Below are 19,380 nucleotides of genomic sequence, written 5' to 3'. Positions count from 1 at the left end.
CAAATGCCCTTTTCCATGACTACTAGTGTGGATAAACAAAAGGGATGAAGCTTGTGTGTGTGTGTGTGTGCATGTGTGTGCGTGTGTGTGGGAGAAAGGGGGAGAAAGGGGGTCTCAAGGACTTGTGTTTCTTTCTTCCTTGAAACGCTCCTCAATTCCTGTTAAGGAATAGAGGGGGGATGTGAATGTGTTCTCCTATTCTGCTCAAACAAAAAACATGTTAAATGAAGATGAGGGTAAGGAATAAACAATGCCACATGACAAGTTTCATGAATTAAAAAGTTTAAAAAAACACACAAAACAAGGTAGAAAAACATCCCTTTTCATTGTTCATCTGCATTACTGGCGTCGTTAAGATTTGAATACTAGTACATACTAGACATATTATGAATGAATATCCAAATAATATAATTATAACGCAGCAAACCTCCTTATGGTTAAAAATTGTTTCCTAAATGAAAAAGGTCAGCAAGAAATGAATATAAAAATATTCACAAGGATTGGTATTTTTAATTGTAGATTTCTCACTCACAAATGAAGTCTCTTATCAGTGTTTATTTTAAACATGACTGATCTGTTGATCATAAATCTTCCTATGAAAGCACGTTCTGTAGATTCTGGAGATCCAGATAATTAGGACACTTTTTTTTTTAAATTAAGAGCTTTTACAATCAATTTAAGTAATCTCTCAATGTGTTGGAGGCAGACAGATATGTAAAATCCACACACATAAAATGCTATCTATTTGCATGGCCTTTCCATGCAGGTGAGTACGGAAATATGTTTGTTTGGGAATTGGGTGAACTGACCCTTTAAAGCACTGTTAGCTGGTGAGCTGGTTCTCATGTAGGAAGTCTGGTGGAGGAGGAGGAGGAGGAGGAGGAGGAGGAGGAGGAGGAGGAGGAGGAGGAGGAGGAGGAGGAGGAGGTTTAATATCTGTTTAATGAAACACACACACACACACACACACACACACACACACACACACACACACACACACACACACTTGACCTCCTCTGTCGCTCTGCTCACTTGAGGAATGTTTCAGTCACACTCTTGTGTGTGTGTGTGTGTGTGTGTGTGTGTGTGTGTGTGTGTGTGTGTGTGTGTGTGTGTGTGTGTGTGTGTGTGGTGTGTGTGTGTGTGTGTGTGTGTGTGTGTGTGTGTGTGTGTGTGTGTGTGTGTGTGTGTGTGTGTGTGTGTGTGTGTGTGTGTGTGTGTGTGTGTGTGGTCCAATTTATTTATTATTATTTATGATAAATAATGTCTTGGTTTCCTCGTTCACTCTTCTGGGCAGACTCAAGGTAGTTGTACTTATTTTTGAATGTTTATCCTTCTGCTAATTTGTACTGTTATTCCACCAACAAGCCTAACTGAGTTACTTTGAGGAACCAGCTGCAATATTAACGTGATGAACGCATTATTATTGTTCAAAGAAATTGACATTCTGCATAATGAGAACTTTCTCTACTTTAAGTATATTTTATTGCCAATATTTTGACTTTAGTACGATTTGTAGTACAGGATATTTACTTACTAAAAAGTGGATTATTGTTCCTTTTACTCTTGTATAATATTCTCGTACTCATAAGTCCTGTGCATCCTTTTTAAGTGCTTCTGCAAAACTGCTGTGTCATGTTTTACTCATGAGATGCATTAGGTGCAGACGCTGCTGTAATCAAGTAGGACATAATGTTGCCATTTACAAAACAGGATGCAAGTTGAAATATACTTATTACAGATGTTAACTGTCATTTTGTCAATTATTTGTAAACAAGACAGCGTCTACAGCCACATGCATGCTCACAATCACAATGCTAACATGTTGATATTGGGCAGCTATAATGTTTATCATCTTAGTTTAGCATGTGAGCATACTAACATTAACTTATGGGCATTAAACACAAAGTGCAAGTAACGCACATTGGAATGAAGTTAGTTTATGACCCAATACAAGCCGAACTAAAGTATTGGACACAGTAAATGCCCTGATGATAGAGCTAGAGGGAAAGAGCAGAAAATCAATGAATTTATTGAAATTCACCTTGATATGTGAACCTCATGGTGGCTTTGGGGAAAGGCATTTTAAATCGTTTACATTTAAAGAAAAAAGTGATTTCTATTAATGATGGATTCGAAAATAGCAGGTTTTGCAGGTTGTCCGTGTGATTGTGGGGATTATTTCGGACTGATAAGTGGCACATAGTGTTTTAACTCCACCTTTCTAGTATCGGCTTAGCTCGCTTGGGATCTCAGCCTGAGGTGAAAAATTCCACGTGCCAGGTACTATTATTTATAAGTATTGCTAATAAAAAGAAGAAGAAAAAAGCATGGGGACTGTGTTGAGCCAAGCCATAACATGCAGAGACTGCGGCCCTGGGCTTTTTTCAAATACCTTATTAAAGAAACACGTTAATTTGTGCACACAGAGAGAGAGAGAGAGAGAGAGAGAGAGAGAGAGAGAGCGAGAGAGAGAGAGAGAGAGAGAGAGAGAGAGAGAGAGAGAGAGAGAGAGAGAGAGAGAGAGAGAGAGAGAGAAGTTCATGAGCATGCTCACTAGCGCACCCCCCCCATTCATAAAGTCAAGTAACCCTCAAAAGGTCCGGTTTAGTTCATTTTAAGGATTCGCACCAAGCAACATCTCCAGGTGCTCCTTTGAGAACCAGGGCAACAAAGTTATGTGCACCCCTGCCCATAACGCAATACTCTCTGTAGGAGAATACATAACATTGGTTCAGCTTTCTCTGAACACATGCATTCCTTCTTGGTCATACATTAAAGGTCCCCTATTGTACTGTTTTTCATCAATATATTATATCTCTCAGATATATACAAAACATGTCTCTGAAGGGTTTGGCTCAAAATACAGAACAGATCGTGCATTGTAGCATTACCCATAATCCCCTCTGTTTCAGCCCTGTTTCCAAAGTGCTGATTCTCTGTCTGTTACTTTAGATGAAAATAAGGAGCCACTCCCCACGCCCCTCTGAGAGAGATTTGGTTAAAATAACACAATGGTGCTCTCGGAAGAGATTCAGGTGATAAGGGGGGGGGGGGGGTTACCTTGGATGGTGATTGGCTAATGGCTACACAAGCCAAAAAAATCGTTATGACATCATAAAGTGGCCTAAATCTGATCAGCTCATTTTCAGACAGGTTTTTATGAATGGATCAGGACAAAAAGTGAGCGAATCTTTTTTCCTGAAACTTTCAGAATCTCTTTACACAGAGGGGACACATGTTATAAAAGACATAAAAAAGTGGATTTTGCATAGAATGTGACCTTTAAATCCTGAAACATAATATCGTCTTATATGACAGAAAACACCAAAGCTTGATAATCTCTGCTAGCAAAGTCAAAGCTTTGAATTCATTTTGAGCTTCAAATACTAATGAAACATTATTATTTATTGTTAAAACTCATATTATCATTCAAGTAGCTCAGATCAGACAAAATCCAGGTCAGCGTTCACTGGAGGTTGTCTTTGTGTCTCTGATGTGTGAAATGATGTCCCGTTGGTTCATCAGTCAATACAGTAATTGGTGGAGGTTGATGAAGACCTCGTCTATCCCTCAGTCTGTCAATGAAAATGGCAGCACGGCTCCAGTCTGACTGACCAGCTGATTTAGCTTTACAGCTTTCAGACATCCAGCGGATACGACTCACATACGGAGCAATTATGTTCTCTTTTACCTCTCGACCGCTTCCCGTCTCTTTCCTGAGAACGAGGACGAGATGGAGAGGGAAAATGAGATTTGAACCGTCTCCACTGTCACTTAGCATTAGTTTACAGGCTCTCGCTGTGAGAGGGCAGAGGAAGCACTTTGGAGTTTTCCAGTCAGGATCACTTTACTGCAACAAGTCATTCAGAGGGAAGGGGGATGTGAGGGGGAGTAGATACAATCAGGCCATGTACTCCAGGGTGTGGAACAGGCCTCGCTATACTTCAATTAAACCTTAAATGGGGTTTTCTGAAGGAAAGGCCTTCATTGGAGACACAGGGAGCTGGAAGCACAGCTGAGCAATCATTCAATTGTATCCTTCATTGACTGTCAGGACATTATAATGATGGTACGATCTGATAGCACCATTATTGTAGAAAATGTACAATAGTCTAATCGAATTAAAAATAAATAAATACTAACAGAGCATGTCATTGACTTTTTGTATGCCTCTGTGCGGCAACAGCTGATGCTCGAGGCATTATGTTTTTTTGGGTTGCATTTCCTTAATTTGGCACACACATCCAATCAGACTCGAAGATGAACTGAATAGATTTTGAGGGTCAAAGGTCAAGGTCACTCTGACCTCTCGTCTGTCCAATTTTTGTCAACTGAACTAAATCCTTAAAAGGGAATAGTTTTACATTTGGTTAAAGAAAATCCACTTAAACTGATACGATTTTGGTGGACAAACGTCAAAGGTTTGTGACATCACGAAAACATGTTAAGCCTTATCCGAAGAAATCATACGCTAATTGTGACAATCTTTCAGAAATGTGTAACAATATAAAATGATAGATTGATACAATTTTGGAGAGACATGTATGTTAACTGCAACTTCAATAATTCAAGTATCCCTACACCTTTTGTAAATCCATTTCAATCAGAATTCAGATTCCTATTGTTTTTAACCAATATCACCATGGGTACGTGTTGTTTATACATTTGGACGACATCCACAGGTGATGTAAAACTGCAGATCTGAGTAACTGTGGGGGGATTAGGAAGGAGCTGACGATCACCTCTAGCTTCTCCACTCATTTAGCCTCGCTGTTTTTCCCTTCAGGCGGAGTACGAGGTGACTCCAGATGAGAAGAGGAAGGAGTCCGGCCTGGAACTAGTCGACAAATACTTCAACCCAAAGGTAGATGCTGCTTTAAAGGACCTCTGTCAATGTCTATGTTTATCTGGGGATAGCCATTCTATACCAACTGTGTATACTTGAAATTATTGGTGTGACATGATAAATAGACAGGACAAATTTAGATTGATTTCGAACTTTCTGGGCAGCCCTGGCTTCTATATATAATCTGAAATTCTGCACACTTTGACATAACAGTTATATTTCCTTGATATTTAAACTAGAAAGTATTCTACAGCCTTATGCTGCGTTCACACCGGACGCGATGCGATGTTTGGGGGGCGGCGCGATTACATGTAAAGTCAATGCAGAGACGCGGACAGACGCGAATTCCCTCCGACGGCGAGCATGAAGCGGTGGACAAACAAACAAACTGAGACAACATAAGCCCCTTAGCAGAGTTAAAGATGAACTGTAACTTGAACACCTTAAAGCAAAGTGACAATGCACAGTAATTCATATTATTGTAAGTGTCTGCACTCCCATGATTCCCCTTGTATTTCCTGATAAAGTTAGTCTATCTCTGCTTCAGTTTTTCACCTGCTTCTGTTTTTATCTGCGTGCATACAAGTCTGGGCCTGCAGAGTGACGAAGATAATAATCTATTCCGCACCATCGTAATTCCAGTTTATCCAGCTTTCCTCTGTGAGTGTTCTGTCAGGGTTTGAGTCACGGTGTTTACCTGGACTTAATGTGTTCTTTGCGGTGCAGTCGGAGGACCACGTGCCTGAGGTGGAAGACGCCATGATGGCTCAGTGCAACGAGAGGCTGCAACAGGAGGCCTGCAAAGAGCTCTTCAAGGACTGTACCAAGTAAGATCACAGGGGGGGACTCATCTGGCTATTATGATTTGGCAGACGCGATGTTAGGTCAGAGCTGTCAGGTCCTTGGTCTCACTTCTGAAAATGTTACTGTTTTAATGACTTGATAACACACGAAATACACTCATGCATTTTGTTGACAAACAAGGGGTTTAATATTCACCACCATTCAGTGTAAAGAAACATTTATTGAGCCATTACATGAATAGATACAATGTGCAATTACATCACTGTGTTGCCTTTAATGGTTCCACATGAGGGATCTTTGTAGCACTGATGGTGCAGAATTACATCTCAGAAACTGTCAAATAAATGATTTATTATACGACTTGTGACACACAATAGCAACTCAGTGTAAACTTTTCTCGGTCTAGACCAAATTACTTGTACTGCAAGTGTGAAAGTGACCACATTAAAATGTTAACACAAACAAAAACATGGCTGTAAAAACAGATACAACGAAATAAGTTATGTATATTAGACTGCCCTGACAAACACTGGTATATTTGGGAAAATGCATGAAATGAGATACAGGCAGTTGTAGGCAAAGTCTTACCGAATTGAATTGAACTGAATCGTGAAATAATACCAAGTTATATCCAGGTCATTTCCCATTAAATAAAACATGTATTCTCCTTTCTCTCTCTGTGAGAGGTTTCTGTTCTCATCGCATTAAAGAAATCCTGTGATCTAGCTACATTTATTCAAAGCACATCGAAACAAGTGCTGCTAACAGTCTAACAGTCAGCTCTGTCTCTACTTCAGGTTTTTGGCAGAGTCTAAAAAAGGTTACAAGGTCCAAGTCATGAGTCGGTGTGGTGTTAAAAGTCAAAGCTCTTTTTGTTGTTTGATGAAGAGGTAGATTATCAAATGTCTGACTCAGGTGTGATATGAGTCCAATTCATGAGCGTCACATCTGTTGGCCTTTGTGGACAAGTATCCCAGCGTGCATTTTAGAAACATATCAAACAAACGTTATAAGCGTGAAAGAGTGTGATAGCCTGGGTTTTGCCTTAAATACGTTTAAAAAAGTCACAAATACAAGAAACAATGGTCACAACAGAGCATCTTCAGGCCTGTGCAATCTGTTCTTGCTTTGGATTCTCTAGTATTTCTAAAATGAGGAAGTTCAGTTCGTAAAGGTTAAAAGTACTGAGCATTAATGATAGTTGGAAAAAGTTAAGCTGTGATGCAGAGAATCTTAAAATGACATTTAAATGACTAATGGAAATAAGAAGTTGCATTATATGAAGTAAACAAACATTCAATAGAGACATATAAACAGAAATGGAAAAGTTTTAGTACAATAGTTTATTGTTCATTCCATACACAACAAATTGAGTAACGTCCTCTATCGGCTCTGTTCATGCTTGTTGTGAAGTGAAAGGCTGCACAGATGCCAGTTTGTTAAGTCAAGTACAAGATTCAGTATCAACACTACAAATCTAACCTTTGTCTATATATGTCTGCTAAAAAGGTAAGGGAGAAGTCTGGTGATGTTCTTAAGGTTTCATTATTTTAAAACTCTCGCGTGAAATTCCACTTAAATATTATAGTGTGATTTAATTTCTACATTGAATTGAAACCAATAACCTCACATTTAACCCATATGCCATTTTAACTAAATATGTGTCCAATTTGAAACAGTTTTTTCAGGGTTGTGCACACTGTTGCAAAAATCCTGCCAGTTACACACAATGATTTTATTTCAATAATTTCCCAAATGCTTTCTCTTCTCACATTTTCAAATGTTCCTTGCTCCAAAGCTGACCCTTTTTCCGTGTGTTTTTCCCCCCAGATTGATCCACGACTACCTGAGCGTGGCTCCCTTCGCTGACTACCTCGACAGCATGTACTACAACAGGTTCCTCCAGTGGAAATGGCTTGAGAGGTAAAGTGTGTTATCAATGAGAGAAAACACCTTCTTAAACTGTTTCTGTTTCTTCCTAGTGTGTACATCAGCTAAATGCATCATTTCATTAACACACACACCACTTCAAATCTCACCTGGGCTCATTATGAGGCTCCGGTGTTCCTTCACTCCACCTCAGTACTAGTAACAACACGCTCAGCAGTGGTTGCCTCACTCCTTCCTTTCCAGTGTCCTCATGTCCTCTGAGTTACGGGGGTGAGAACTAACACAATTCAGAGTGATATCAGCGTTACAAATTACAGGACAGTAGTTAGAAATTGCTCAAGACTTTCAGAGCAGTGAAGGTTACAGAATTCTACTGTTACAGAAAAAAACTCAGAAGGTTTGTTTAGTGTCATTATGGGTCGAGTGTTGCAGGAGGTACAGCAGGTAAATCTGTCCTCACAGTAAAGAACTATAGGTTACTTACGTAACCCCAGTCTCAGAGTAACATGATGTGAGATGTCTCACTATGGGATGCGCCTCATCGCGGAGCAAATAGATCACCAGCCAGGCGGAGCAAAACCTGGCATATCCAGCACATCTTCCCTTTCTCGGTCAGGGAGGTTGGTGAGGTTGAGCCATCTCGCTCTTTCCTGCACCACCATGATCCCCATTACTTTGCCCGTGGCCTGGACGGCGCAGCCCTGGACACGGAGGAAAATGTCCGTGACCGCTGCCATCTCGTCCAGAGTGGCTGCTCCCGGGCTACCCGACAGGTCCTTGCAGAGCTCCGCTTGGTAGGCGGTTAGCAGCGAGGACACGTTCAGGGCCCTGGCGGACAGCGCTGCAGCTTTATAGGACTTTTCAGTCATTGTGGACTGAAAGCGGTCCGACTTTGCTGGCAGAGTGGGGTTCCTGCTCGGTGAGGGGCCCACCTTTGGTAGAAGGTGGGCCGCTACCAGCGGTTCCATGGGCGGTATGCGGAGCAGGCCGAGCCTCTCCATTCCATCGCAGTCCAGGGAGGAGGCACCCTGGATTGGGACCTTGTTGCTGAAGGGCCGGTCTCTCCACGAGCCCGACACTTCATCCAACATTTCTGGAAAGACCGGGAGGAGTTGCCTCCTTTTGCCCGCTGTTTGGTGAAGATGCTTCCCCTCGTAGCGGGACCTGGAGGTCTCCTTGGCCATTTCGGGCCATGGAACGTTGAGTCTGACCGCAGCGCGTTTGCACACGGCCTGCAGGTCCATGCTCAGACCGGGCGAAGCTGGTGTGCTGTCGCCCGGGAGAGCAGCCCTCGCTCCAGGCTTTGCAGCCTGGGCCGATGACATGAAGGTGTCCTCTTCTTGTTCATCTGACTCAGACAGGAGGAACGCCAGGGCGTCCTCCTCATCGTCCTCCTCATCGTCCTCCTCATCGTCCTCCTCATAGTCCAGCTCGAGGACATCCTCCGTGGGTGAGACCATGGTGAGGTCTAACCGGGAGCCCCAGCTTGGTAAAGCGCGGGAATCCGTTCCCGCGTGTCTTGTCGTCACCGGGTCCCGGCCTGCCAGGGCGCGGGATTCCGGTTCTGAGGCCATCGCTGATAGTGAGCCCCAGACCGACACGGAGAGGGGTTCGCTCTCTGTGGCGGACGCCCCCGTGTCTTGACTGCCGGCCGGCGGGTCCATGGACGGGTCCTGTTCCGACAGGCTAGCTTGTCTTGCTAGCCATCGGCGGAGGCTCTTGACTGTGAAGCGGACACAGTGTCCGCATGAGCCGGGGTTGTCGATAGCCCAAGGCAGGACGAACAGACCTGGTGTGTGTCTGTGCCCGAGATCTTCAACCCGCAGCCGCAGAGTCGAGCCACCGAGTCCCTGACTCCTCTGGTGTGAGGGAGAGAGGCGTCCATCTTGGTCGCCTCGTGGCGTGGAGAGGGCCCGCTCTCGACAGGTGGGACGGGAGAAAAAGGTATTACCACCTTGTCCTTAATCCGGAGAAAAAAGGACGGTGTGGGTCTTTTATTCCCGGAGAATACTGACTGGTGTGGCAGTATGCTCCTTTTTTAATCCTTTTCCCCTCCGTGGGGAAGAGAAAAGAAAAACTTCCTCGCTACCGTGGTGTCGATAGAGAGGGAGCGAGCTAGCAACAGGTGTGCTGCTAGCTTGAAAAAATCGGACCAACCTTACTTTCTCGTAGAGAAGGGCGAGGTCGATTTTAAGTACTAACGGCGTTAGTACTACCGTCTTCCTGCGAAGCAGAAGGAGTAGCCGGCGAGTAGCCGGCGAGTAGCCGGCGAGTAGCCGGCGAGCGCCCGTCGACCGAAATGGGTATTTGGGTTCAGTCTGTGGACCGTGAAGCTTGCCCGGCTACTGTGAGATGTGCTCTGAAGCGAGAAGAGGTGTTTGAATGACGCATGCGTCGTGGCGCAAGCTACTTATAGGGGGTGAATTCCCTGACGCTGACGTCAAGATCACCAGCCAATCAGGATTGGCGTAATGAGATTGATGCTTCTGTTTGCTCCGCGATGAGGCGCATCCCACAGTGAGACATCGAACGTGTGAATGAGAACACTCATTTAGGTCCAAAACTACGTAAGTGGTGTTCCATTTCTATAAATATAAGTAAACAAATAAGCGATGGCAAGCTCCAAACAGTGTGCAAGATGCTCCAGTTTGTAGTCTGTCTGTGTGTTACTGTACTGATTAAATAAACTACAATAACAACAGTGCAGCTTTCTTGTCATTGGCCGATCAAGTGCATCCAACAAGAAACACACACTTGTAATATATTTTCAAATGGCTTCAACACAACGTCTTAAGAGAATTTGTTTATGGTTGTGTCTTTACTCTAAAATAAGGCATTTTGTCTCACAGTAGGACTGCCAATTAAGCATGACATGTAATTGGATGATACTCCTGTAGCCAAAAAGTTGATCCAGTTTTATTGCTGGCTCAGGGGAAATACTGGGGTCTGAACTCCTGATATTCAAACGTACTGATTCAGAACAGAATCACATAATTTGTTGGTGGAGGAATACATCTGTCATTATAATAATGGTTGTTATGAGTTTGTTTACAGACAGAGAACATTTGTCTCAAAGAACCCTGATGGTTCCCGACTCCTCTTTAAATCCTCACTGATGCTGTAAACATGCTCTCTAGCCCTCAGTGCATGAGTGTTTAGTTGTGATGGTTAAACTGGGACTTTCTAAGGATCATCTGAAACAACCACGAGTCCCCAATCCCCTATCCATCCACATGGGATCCATTGGCGTGAATACAAAAGATAGCACCTGAATCAACAACAGATAAAGACCTTCTAAGAAACCCAAATAAATGTCAAGAAAGTGAAAGACAAAGCAAGGACTGACAGATGTTATGTCTGTGTGCCCTCCAGGAACAGTGTTGGCTTCTTTCATCATTATTTACTGCAGAATGAGGACTTCCAGCACCTCGAGCTGATATCAAATAAAACTAAAATTAATGTCTGACCTCTTACAGCTTTCCAGGAACTGTATAAAGTTGGCAATGGGGAATTGTTGAGTTCTTCAAGTTTTTCAAACTTCAGTGCGTGTAGTGTACATTTGTTTATTAAAGGGACCCTATTAAGCTTTTTGAGTTCTCCTTTCCTGTAGTGTGTACTATAGGTTTTTGTGCATGTAAATGGTCTGCTGTGCTGGGTCCAGGCTCAAAGGCGTATGGCACTCTCAACTCTTTCCAGGACAAGCCGGGGTCCTGCCTGCCTATAGCTTTGCCGATATCTGTGTTGATAGGTATTAGATTAAGAGCGGTGAATCATCTTAGATACAGGAAGCGCTCAAAAGTTTGTGTGAGTTTATCTAATTTAGCAGTGATTCCATGTCAGCCACAGCTTGTTACAAAAAACCTGACTGATAGTGTGTTTAACAAACTAAATGTCAGGTCTTTGGCAGGAAAAACATTTTTAATCAATGATTTCATCACTGAGCACAATCTCGATTTTATGTTTTTAACAGAAACTTGGATTGAACAAAATAACAGTGCAGCTGTTCTTATCGAATCAACCCCTCCCAACTTTAGTTTTATGAGTCAGGAAAGAATGCATAAGAAAGGGGGTGGAGTTGCTATTCTGTTCAATGATTCCCTTCAATGCAGGAAGACATCTTATGGGAACTTTGATTCTTTTGAATATGTGGCCATTCAGCTGAAATGCTCCTCTGGAGCTCTGTTCCTAAATATCTATAGACCACCCAAATACTGTGCAAGCTTTTTTGATGATTTTACTGAACTGCTGTCTATAGTGTGTATTGACTTTGACCGTCTAGTCATTGTTGGTGATTTTAACATCCATGTTGACAACCCCCAGGACAGAGGGGCTAAAGAACTGTTTTGTGTTCTTGATAGCTATGGACTGACTCAGCATGTGACGGAGCCCAAGCACAATAAGGGGCACACTCTGGACTTAATTATCTCAAAGGGTCTGAATATCTCTAAGGTTGTGGTGACTGATGTTGCACTCTCTGACTATTCCTGTGTTTTCTTTGAGAGCTCTATTTCTGTTCACACAAGTGTTCAAAAATAGGTAACCACAAAGCGATGTTTAACTGAAAATACTAGGGAAATGTTTACTCAGAATTTTTCTTCCACACTTGCCCCTGCTAACATCTCAGTAAATGAGCTAGTAGATCATTTTAATTCAAAAATTAAAAATGTTATAGATGCCATTGCCTTGTTTGCTACCGTCGACAGACTAACTAACCCCCCAGTGTCAGTAGCCTCTGAATTTCTATCCACCAGGGCGTGCAATGATTTTGCCTTTTTCACTGACAAAATTCAGAAAATCAGACAAGCAGTCAGTGCCTCTGCATCAGGAACAGCAAATGTGTTGTCTCTGTGTCCACTTAACATCAATTCAAACACCATGACACAATTCCATCAGATTAATGATAAAAACCTGGAGGACATTATACAACTTCTGAAATCCTCCTCCTGCTGCCTTGATATTATTCCAACTGGATTTTTCAAAGATGTTTTGCCTTGCATGGCCTCAGATCTACTTCATATAGTAAACAAATCTCTTCACTCAGGTATTTTTCCACAGGCCCTGAAAACTGCAGTCATTAAACCGCTCTTAGGTAAAATCATTGAAAAAGTTGTTTTTCAACAGTTGAGTAATTATTTGCATTTAAATAACTGTTTCGATGTGTTCCAGTCAGGCTTTCGTCCAAACCACAGCACTGAGACTGCTCTTGTAAAGGTCTTTAATGACATCCACTTAAACACAGACAGTGGCAGGACTTCAGTGTTAGTATTATTAGATCTCAGTGCTGCGTTTGACACTGTTGACCACAGCATATTACTGGACCGACTGGAAAACTGGGTGGGACTTTCGGAAACAGTTCTAAATTGGTTTGAATCCTACTTAAAGGATAGAAACAACTTTGTTTCTATAGGTAAATACACATCTGAGTTGAAAAATATGACGTGGGGTTCCTCAAGGCTCCATCTTGGGGCCTCTTCTCTTTAACATCTACATGCTACCACTGGCTCAGATAATGAAAAACAACAAAATAAGTTACCATAGCTATGCAGATGACACACAAATGTACGTAACAATTTCACCAGGAGACTATGCTCCAATTCAAACACTGAGTAAGTGCATTGAACAAATCAATGACTGGATGTGTCAGAACTTTCTCCAATTAAACAAAGATAAAACTGAGGTAATGGTTTTTGGAGCCAAGGCAGAACGTTTAAAAGTTAGCGCTGAGCTTCAGTGTGCAATGTTCAAACCAACAGATAAAGCCAGAAATCTAGGTGTAGTCATGGACTCTGACCTGAGTTTCAACAGTCACATTAAAACAGTTACTAAATCAGCCTACTATCACCTAAAGAATATATCTAGGATTAAAAGACTAATGTCACAGCAGGATTTGGAAAAACTACTGCAATGGTGTCTTCACAGGTCTCACTAAAAAATCTATTAGGAAGCTGCAGCTGATTCAGAACGCCGCTGCTTGAGTCCTCACTAACACTAAGAAAGTGGATCACATCACTCCTGCTCTGAAGTCTTTACACTGGCTTCCTGTGTGTCAAAGAATAGATTTCAAAATACTGCTGCTGGTTTATAAAGCACTGAATGGTTTAGGCCCAAAATACATTTCTGACCTCCTGCTAAATTATGAACCATCCAGATCTCTCCGGTCTTCAGGGACTGGTCAGCTTTCTGTCCCCAGAGTCAGAACTAAACATGGTAAAGCAGCGTTCAGTTATTATGCTCCAAACATCTGGAACAAACTCCCAGAAACCTGCAGGTCCGCTGCAACGCTGACTACTTTTAAATCCAGGCTGAAGACTTTTCTTTTTGTCGCTGCTTTTAATTGAACTATTCATATCTTAGACTGCACTGTAACTTTTATCCATGTATTTTTTTCTTTTAATGTTTAATTGAAGTATTCATATCTTAGACTGCACTGTAACTTTTATCCATGTATTTTTTCTTTTAATGTTTATTTTATTAGCTTTTCTTTTTAATGACTGATTTTAAATGCCATTTTCTTAATGTCTTTCATTTTTTGTAAAGCACTTTGAATTGCCTTGTGTTGAAAAGTGCTATATAAATAAACTTGCCTTGCCTTGCCTTGCCTTGCCTTGCCTTGCCTTGCCTTGCCTTGCCTTGCCTTGCCTTGCCTTGCCTTGCCTTGCCTTGCCTTGCCTTACTAAGATTAACATCTTAACAACAGGGAGTTTGTAAATGTTCTATATTCAGCAGGCAGTAGGCTATATGTATATGCAAATAGCTGACTCTCCTTAAAGATGTATCCTGTTGCTAGGTGAGTCCAATACGTATTGTCTCCTGACAATAGCCGAGCTGATCCTGAATTGCATGAAGCAGGAATTTGTGATTTGCTCCACAGAGATAGCAATACAGGAAAATGAAATCTCATCCGACTTTCACCTGGATACAAGGAAATAAAACGTGCAAATTAGGCATTTATCTTCCTGCCTTTGGTCAGAGCACAACATCATGAAACATGACTCCTAAGAGAATCTCTGTCTCAAGCCAACTGCTGCTGGTTAACAGAGAAACAGCACATTATTTAGTTTTCATGATAAACACCTGTTTTTTTTATTCCAGTTATGAGTAAAACATTCCAATGCGTGTTTGGCTCGTAAGTATTGTACCGTAGAAGAACTTGGGTTCAAAACTAAGCTTAGTTGTTGAATTGAACTGACAAACTTCTGTTTAATATACATGAAGTCGTAAATAAACCCCCTATTTAGGTTTTAACCAATGTGAGCAGAGAAAGAGGACCACTTTGTAAGAATTATGCAAGACCAGCTTAGGGATATCACTGAAGCTTCTTGCAGCTAGGAAAGAAAACACAGCTTAAACACACATGCTGATAGTCTCTACACTATCAGCATGTGTTGACTGGCCAAATGAAGGGATTGAAATACCCACAGACTGATGGGCTGATGGCACAGGACTGGGTCATGTTGATTAGAGGCAGCTGCAACTTTTGATACAACCACTGTTCACACTGAATTAATAGAACATTTTAGTTTTGCGTCCATTGACTATCACCCAGGGAATAACAGGTCAAAGCTAACATCCAATGAAAATTGATTTTGACAGATGTAAGTCAAGATTACCTCTTCCATTAAATTCAATATTTTCCAAGGTGAGGTCACAGTTAGCTCCCGTGTCTTTGTTTTGTTTTTCAGGGTTTACTTACTATTGTTGTTATTCTATGCAACAGTCATTTGGGTGGTAGAATGGTTGTCCACAAAACCAAGGTTCGATGGTTTGATACCCAGCCTCTGCAGTCCAAAAGTGGATGGGTGGCAGATTCCTAACCCCAAATTGACCTCCAATAGCCAACAGTGTGTGAATGGGTGTGAATAGTTCTATTCTGACTTGTACTATATGTGAAAGCACTATGAATGATCACAAAGACTAGAATGTGGTTGTTTTAGATGTCGGCCATTGGGAAGTCTGAAAAACTGCATTTCGTACAGCAATACAATTACAATTTAAAAACATGCAAACACACTATGCAGTTAGAACACATTGTAGACGCAATGTTACTTAGTACGTGTTCTCTAGCAGAGACTTGAACTGTAGTGCTCACCTCAAACGTCACGATTCATTATGCTGGCGTCTGTTTAAAAGACAACTCAGTGGGTCAATACAGGCCTGAATACAAGACTACACAAACCAATACCAATTACTGAAAAACTCATTGGACATCTACCATCGCAGGGTTTATTAAGCATTAAATTACTCATTATCTTTTAATGAGTCCATTCAATTTACCTGCTTCAATAACCAAAGTGTCCAGGGACCGGGTCATTGGTGGTGCTCCTCATTAGCAGCTTCAGTAATCCATACACTGATGACTAACTGCACACTCAAAAACAGCTTTTAAGATCACTGTTGAAACACTGAGCTTCAATGGCAGCTACCAGTCACACAAGGTCATTATTATTTTGAATACACTTCACCAGCATTCAAATTTACATTCACCTTAAAACACGTATTTTCCCCATAACATCTATTTCAACGTCTGTCCCACAAACTCTGACCTGAATATCCACACAATGAAAGCTCAAACAGTTGAATAGCTTCGTTATCACATTCACAGATGCATTTAAATAAAAAAATCAAAGGCCCTTTTCACCATAACGTAAAATAAACCCTAGACATGAATGATGCCCCAAGAAGGATCCACATTTGACAACTACTATGCATCTGCATCAGCAAAAGTGTTAATAACTTTATATTAATAACGTTATGTTACGTACTAACATGTGTTGCAGTCATTATTTATATGAGTTTCTGTTTGTGTCCAACAGGCAACCAGTTACGAAAAATACATTCCGACAGTACAGAGTTTTAGGGAAAGGAGGCTTTGGAGAGGTGAGTGCATTCAATTTACGACTTTAAAGAGGCCCTTTTATGCTGTTTGGGGTGTTGCCTTTCCTGTAGTGTTATAGGTTTAAGTGCATGTAAATGGTCTGCAAAGGTTTGAATCTAAAAGTTCCCTCCAGACGGAGTTTCTCTCCCCCCCACCCCCCTCCCCGCCTAAAACGCCTCCATTGGATTCATTTTTGAACATTAAAGCATGGAAACATGTCACAGTAGAGGCACAAAATAAAATTATGAACCTGAACATTTGCATAATATGTCCTCTAAATAATTGTATTTTTTTTTTTACACAAAACACAAGGAAGAGGATATTATCTTATTGATAAGTACAAATAATAAATATATGAAAAAGAAAAGGGTAAGGGTTAGAGAGAGGCTGACATGTATAAAGAAGTATGTATAATGAATGATTCAATGCAGGACAAATCAACTTTTATTCCTCAGTAAATTATGCTGGCTCCTTCTGGACGAGTCGGTAATAAGTTGCATCATCCCTCAGTTTTTTCCAAATTAGGCTCATTAAGGCGTTTCAGAGGTAAAGCTGTGTTAGAGCTGTATAGTTTCTAAGTAATGGTGGTGTATAGCTTTACTCTATTTATTTTAGGCTTTACCAGATTTGTTGATGATAATGTGATATACATATGGTTTTACTATATGAACCTTCTAACAAAGTAACAGAAGTTAAGCAATTAGGCTTTTTTGTATCCACACAAATATCTGATAATTGTTGCATATACATAAGTAGACATTTAACTCAAATAACTAGTTATAGCAAAATGTTAATATTTTCCCTCCTACAAATCCGGTTGCTAAACTGCATCTATGAACTGCATCTAAGAGGTTCAGTACCAAACTGTTATTTTGTAACTCTTGCAACAAGTCTTCCAACTTAATGGAAGCGCAATGCTTATCTTCTTAGTGTGTGCAATGAATACAGAGTATTATAAAAACATTGGTGGTTATTTTAAACCATGTTGGGTACAGAGAAAGAGGACAGCGTAGAAATGGATGAGAAAAAAAAGAAAGATAAGGGTTGAAGATAGTTTAGATGATATTGAAATAATGCAGTTAAAAGGCATGCCACTTTCTCTAACAAGGCGCTCATTTTTAACACCCTGAGGTGCCATCCTGTGTTACCTTATGATCTGATCATTTACAATCACAGTCTTGTTTGGGGTTAGAAATGAGAAGTCACAAGATGGGCTTGTTTTTATTAAGAGGGTGTATTGTTTATTTTGTGGCTGCATCTTTTTATATGTATACATGGAAATAAGAGTTGTCAACTTTTTCCTCATTTCTACGCTGCAGGTGTGTGCGTGTCAGGTACGGGCCACGGGGAAAATGTACGCTTGTAAGAAACTGGAGAAAAAGAGAATAAAGAAAAGGAAAGGAGAGTCCATGGCGCTCAATGAGAAACAGATCCTGGAGAAAATCAACAGCAGATTTGTAGTAAGCATCGCATTTTATTCATACCCTTTTGTACCTCCTTTTGTCACTTGAATTGCATTTATGGTTTGACCCAAATTCAATTTCTTGTGTTTTGTTTCAATTTGTGATCTGTGCCATGTTATAAAAGCACTTTGAACTGCACCTCATGTATTAAAAGTGCTATACAAATTCAGTTTATTTGTAATATTATTATTGTTATTATTAATAGTATGTCGACCAACATTTTTTTAAATCACTGTCCCATTTTTTTTTTAAACAGTTTTTTAATCTTAAACAGATAATGTTGTAGTCTGTCCCTTGGACAGGCAAGTCACCCCCAAACTTGTTGGTTCCTACTTAAAAGTGTGATTCAGTAATTTCCTACAACAGATTGGCACCGTAGTTTTTAGAATTTCTTTACACAGTGAGTAAGGAAAAGAGCATTTGTCGGGGACTATTTTCAGTGGTGGATTAATATACATTTGACGCTCTAGTGATATTTTAGTTTTCTCAAAAGGAGACAACTGAAACTCTTCACCTATTCCTCCTGAGTGACTCTCTTTGTGCGTCAATGGGATGTGATGGCTGCAACATTAACAACTGCAGTAATTAAAAGACAACCTGGTTGTTTGTCCCGTCTCTGGTCGGGTTTGATTCTCTGCCAGCAACCTTTGTTCAGCTTTTTTTAATTTGGACTCAGTTGACTGGTCCGGGCTCCCGGGCCGCGGAGTCCCTCATGGCTCCAAAGCAAAAACACAAAAACAACAGACTTCATTAAAGAATTTATTTTTAAGAGGTTTTGGCAGCAGGTGGCAGGTAGTTGTTGGGAGGACGTGCACATAATGGTGATGTTAGCCTCCTAAACATCCTACAGTTAAGGGGAAATACTCCAGGACATATTTTAGATAGATTTAGTAAATGTTACTTTAATGCACTATAATTATGTGCCTCAGTTATTGACTGTTGATAATGAACCTAAAATAGAATGATCACCAATGTCTGCATAACTCTCATCTATTCAGAGCATTTTAGCCTCTTTTAGCTTATTATTTTTGCTTTTTATGGCTCTACTATATATATGATCTTTAAATGTTTTCAACTGTTACACAACATCTCAAAATATGAAATAAACAACTTTTACTATTTCCGAGAACCAGAAAAACTTCTGTAAAATGATTTTTCCAGAATCAGAATCCATGTATTCATCCAACAAAGGGGAAATGTACGTTGTTACAGAGATAGATAGAGATGAAGAAAATAAAACAATATAATATTTTTTTTAAAGGCGTGCACATAGTATTTAAAATAACAATTCTTACAATTAATTCAAATTATTACAATTTATGTCTAAGCAACAGTCCAAAACAATATTCATGTTACTCTGAAGCTAGAATTATGGTAGGTTTAAAATGTTTGTGTAATTGATCAAAACACAAGTATTTTCTTATGATTAAACTACCAGAACTATATGATTTGAAGATATAAGCTCTCTAACATCTCAGCAGCATTTACACCTAAAACAT

The 19,380-nt window shown here is 40.7% G+C and overlaps 1 protein-coding gene across 1 annotated transcript in view; it reads left to right on the top strand.

The window, feature by feature from the left end:
* The window catches only part of grk6 (G protein-coupled receptor kinase 6), a 55,832-nt gene that overhangs the window by 24,864 nt on the left and 11,588 nt on the right, over positions 1 to 19,380 (top strand). The window contains exons 4-8 of the mRNA XM_034098908.2: positions 4,790 to 4,867; positions 5,576 to 5,676; positions 7,484 to 7,576; positions 16,357 to 16,420; positions 17,738 to 17,878. Of these exons, the coding sequence (XP_033954799.1) occupies positions 4,790 to 4,867; positions 5,576 to 5,676; positions 7,484 to 7,576; positions 16,357 to 16,420; positions 17,738 to 17,878 (477 nt within the window). The remainder of the gene's footprint in view (positions 1 to 4,789; positions 4,868 to 5,575; positions 5,677 to 7,483; positions 7,577 to 16,356; positions 16,421 to 17,737; positions 17,879 to 19,380) is intronic.

Source organism: Pseudochaenichthys georgianus, chromosome 14 (genome assembly GCF_902827115.2).
Source record: "Pseudochaenichthys georgianus chromosome 14, fPseGeo1.2, whole genome shotgun sequence".
In the NCBI taxonomy this organism is placed as follows: domain Eukaryota; kingdom Metazoa; phylum Chordata; class Actinopteri; order Perciformes; family Channichthyidae; genus Pseudochaenichthys; species Pseudochaenichthys georgianus.
The sequence above is the reverse complement of the archived record's forward strand: the minus strand, read 5'-3'. Positions and strand labels throughout refer to the sequence as shown.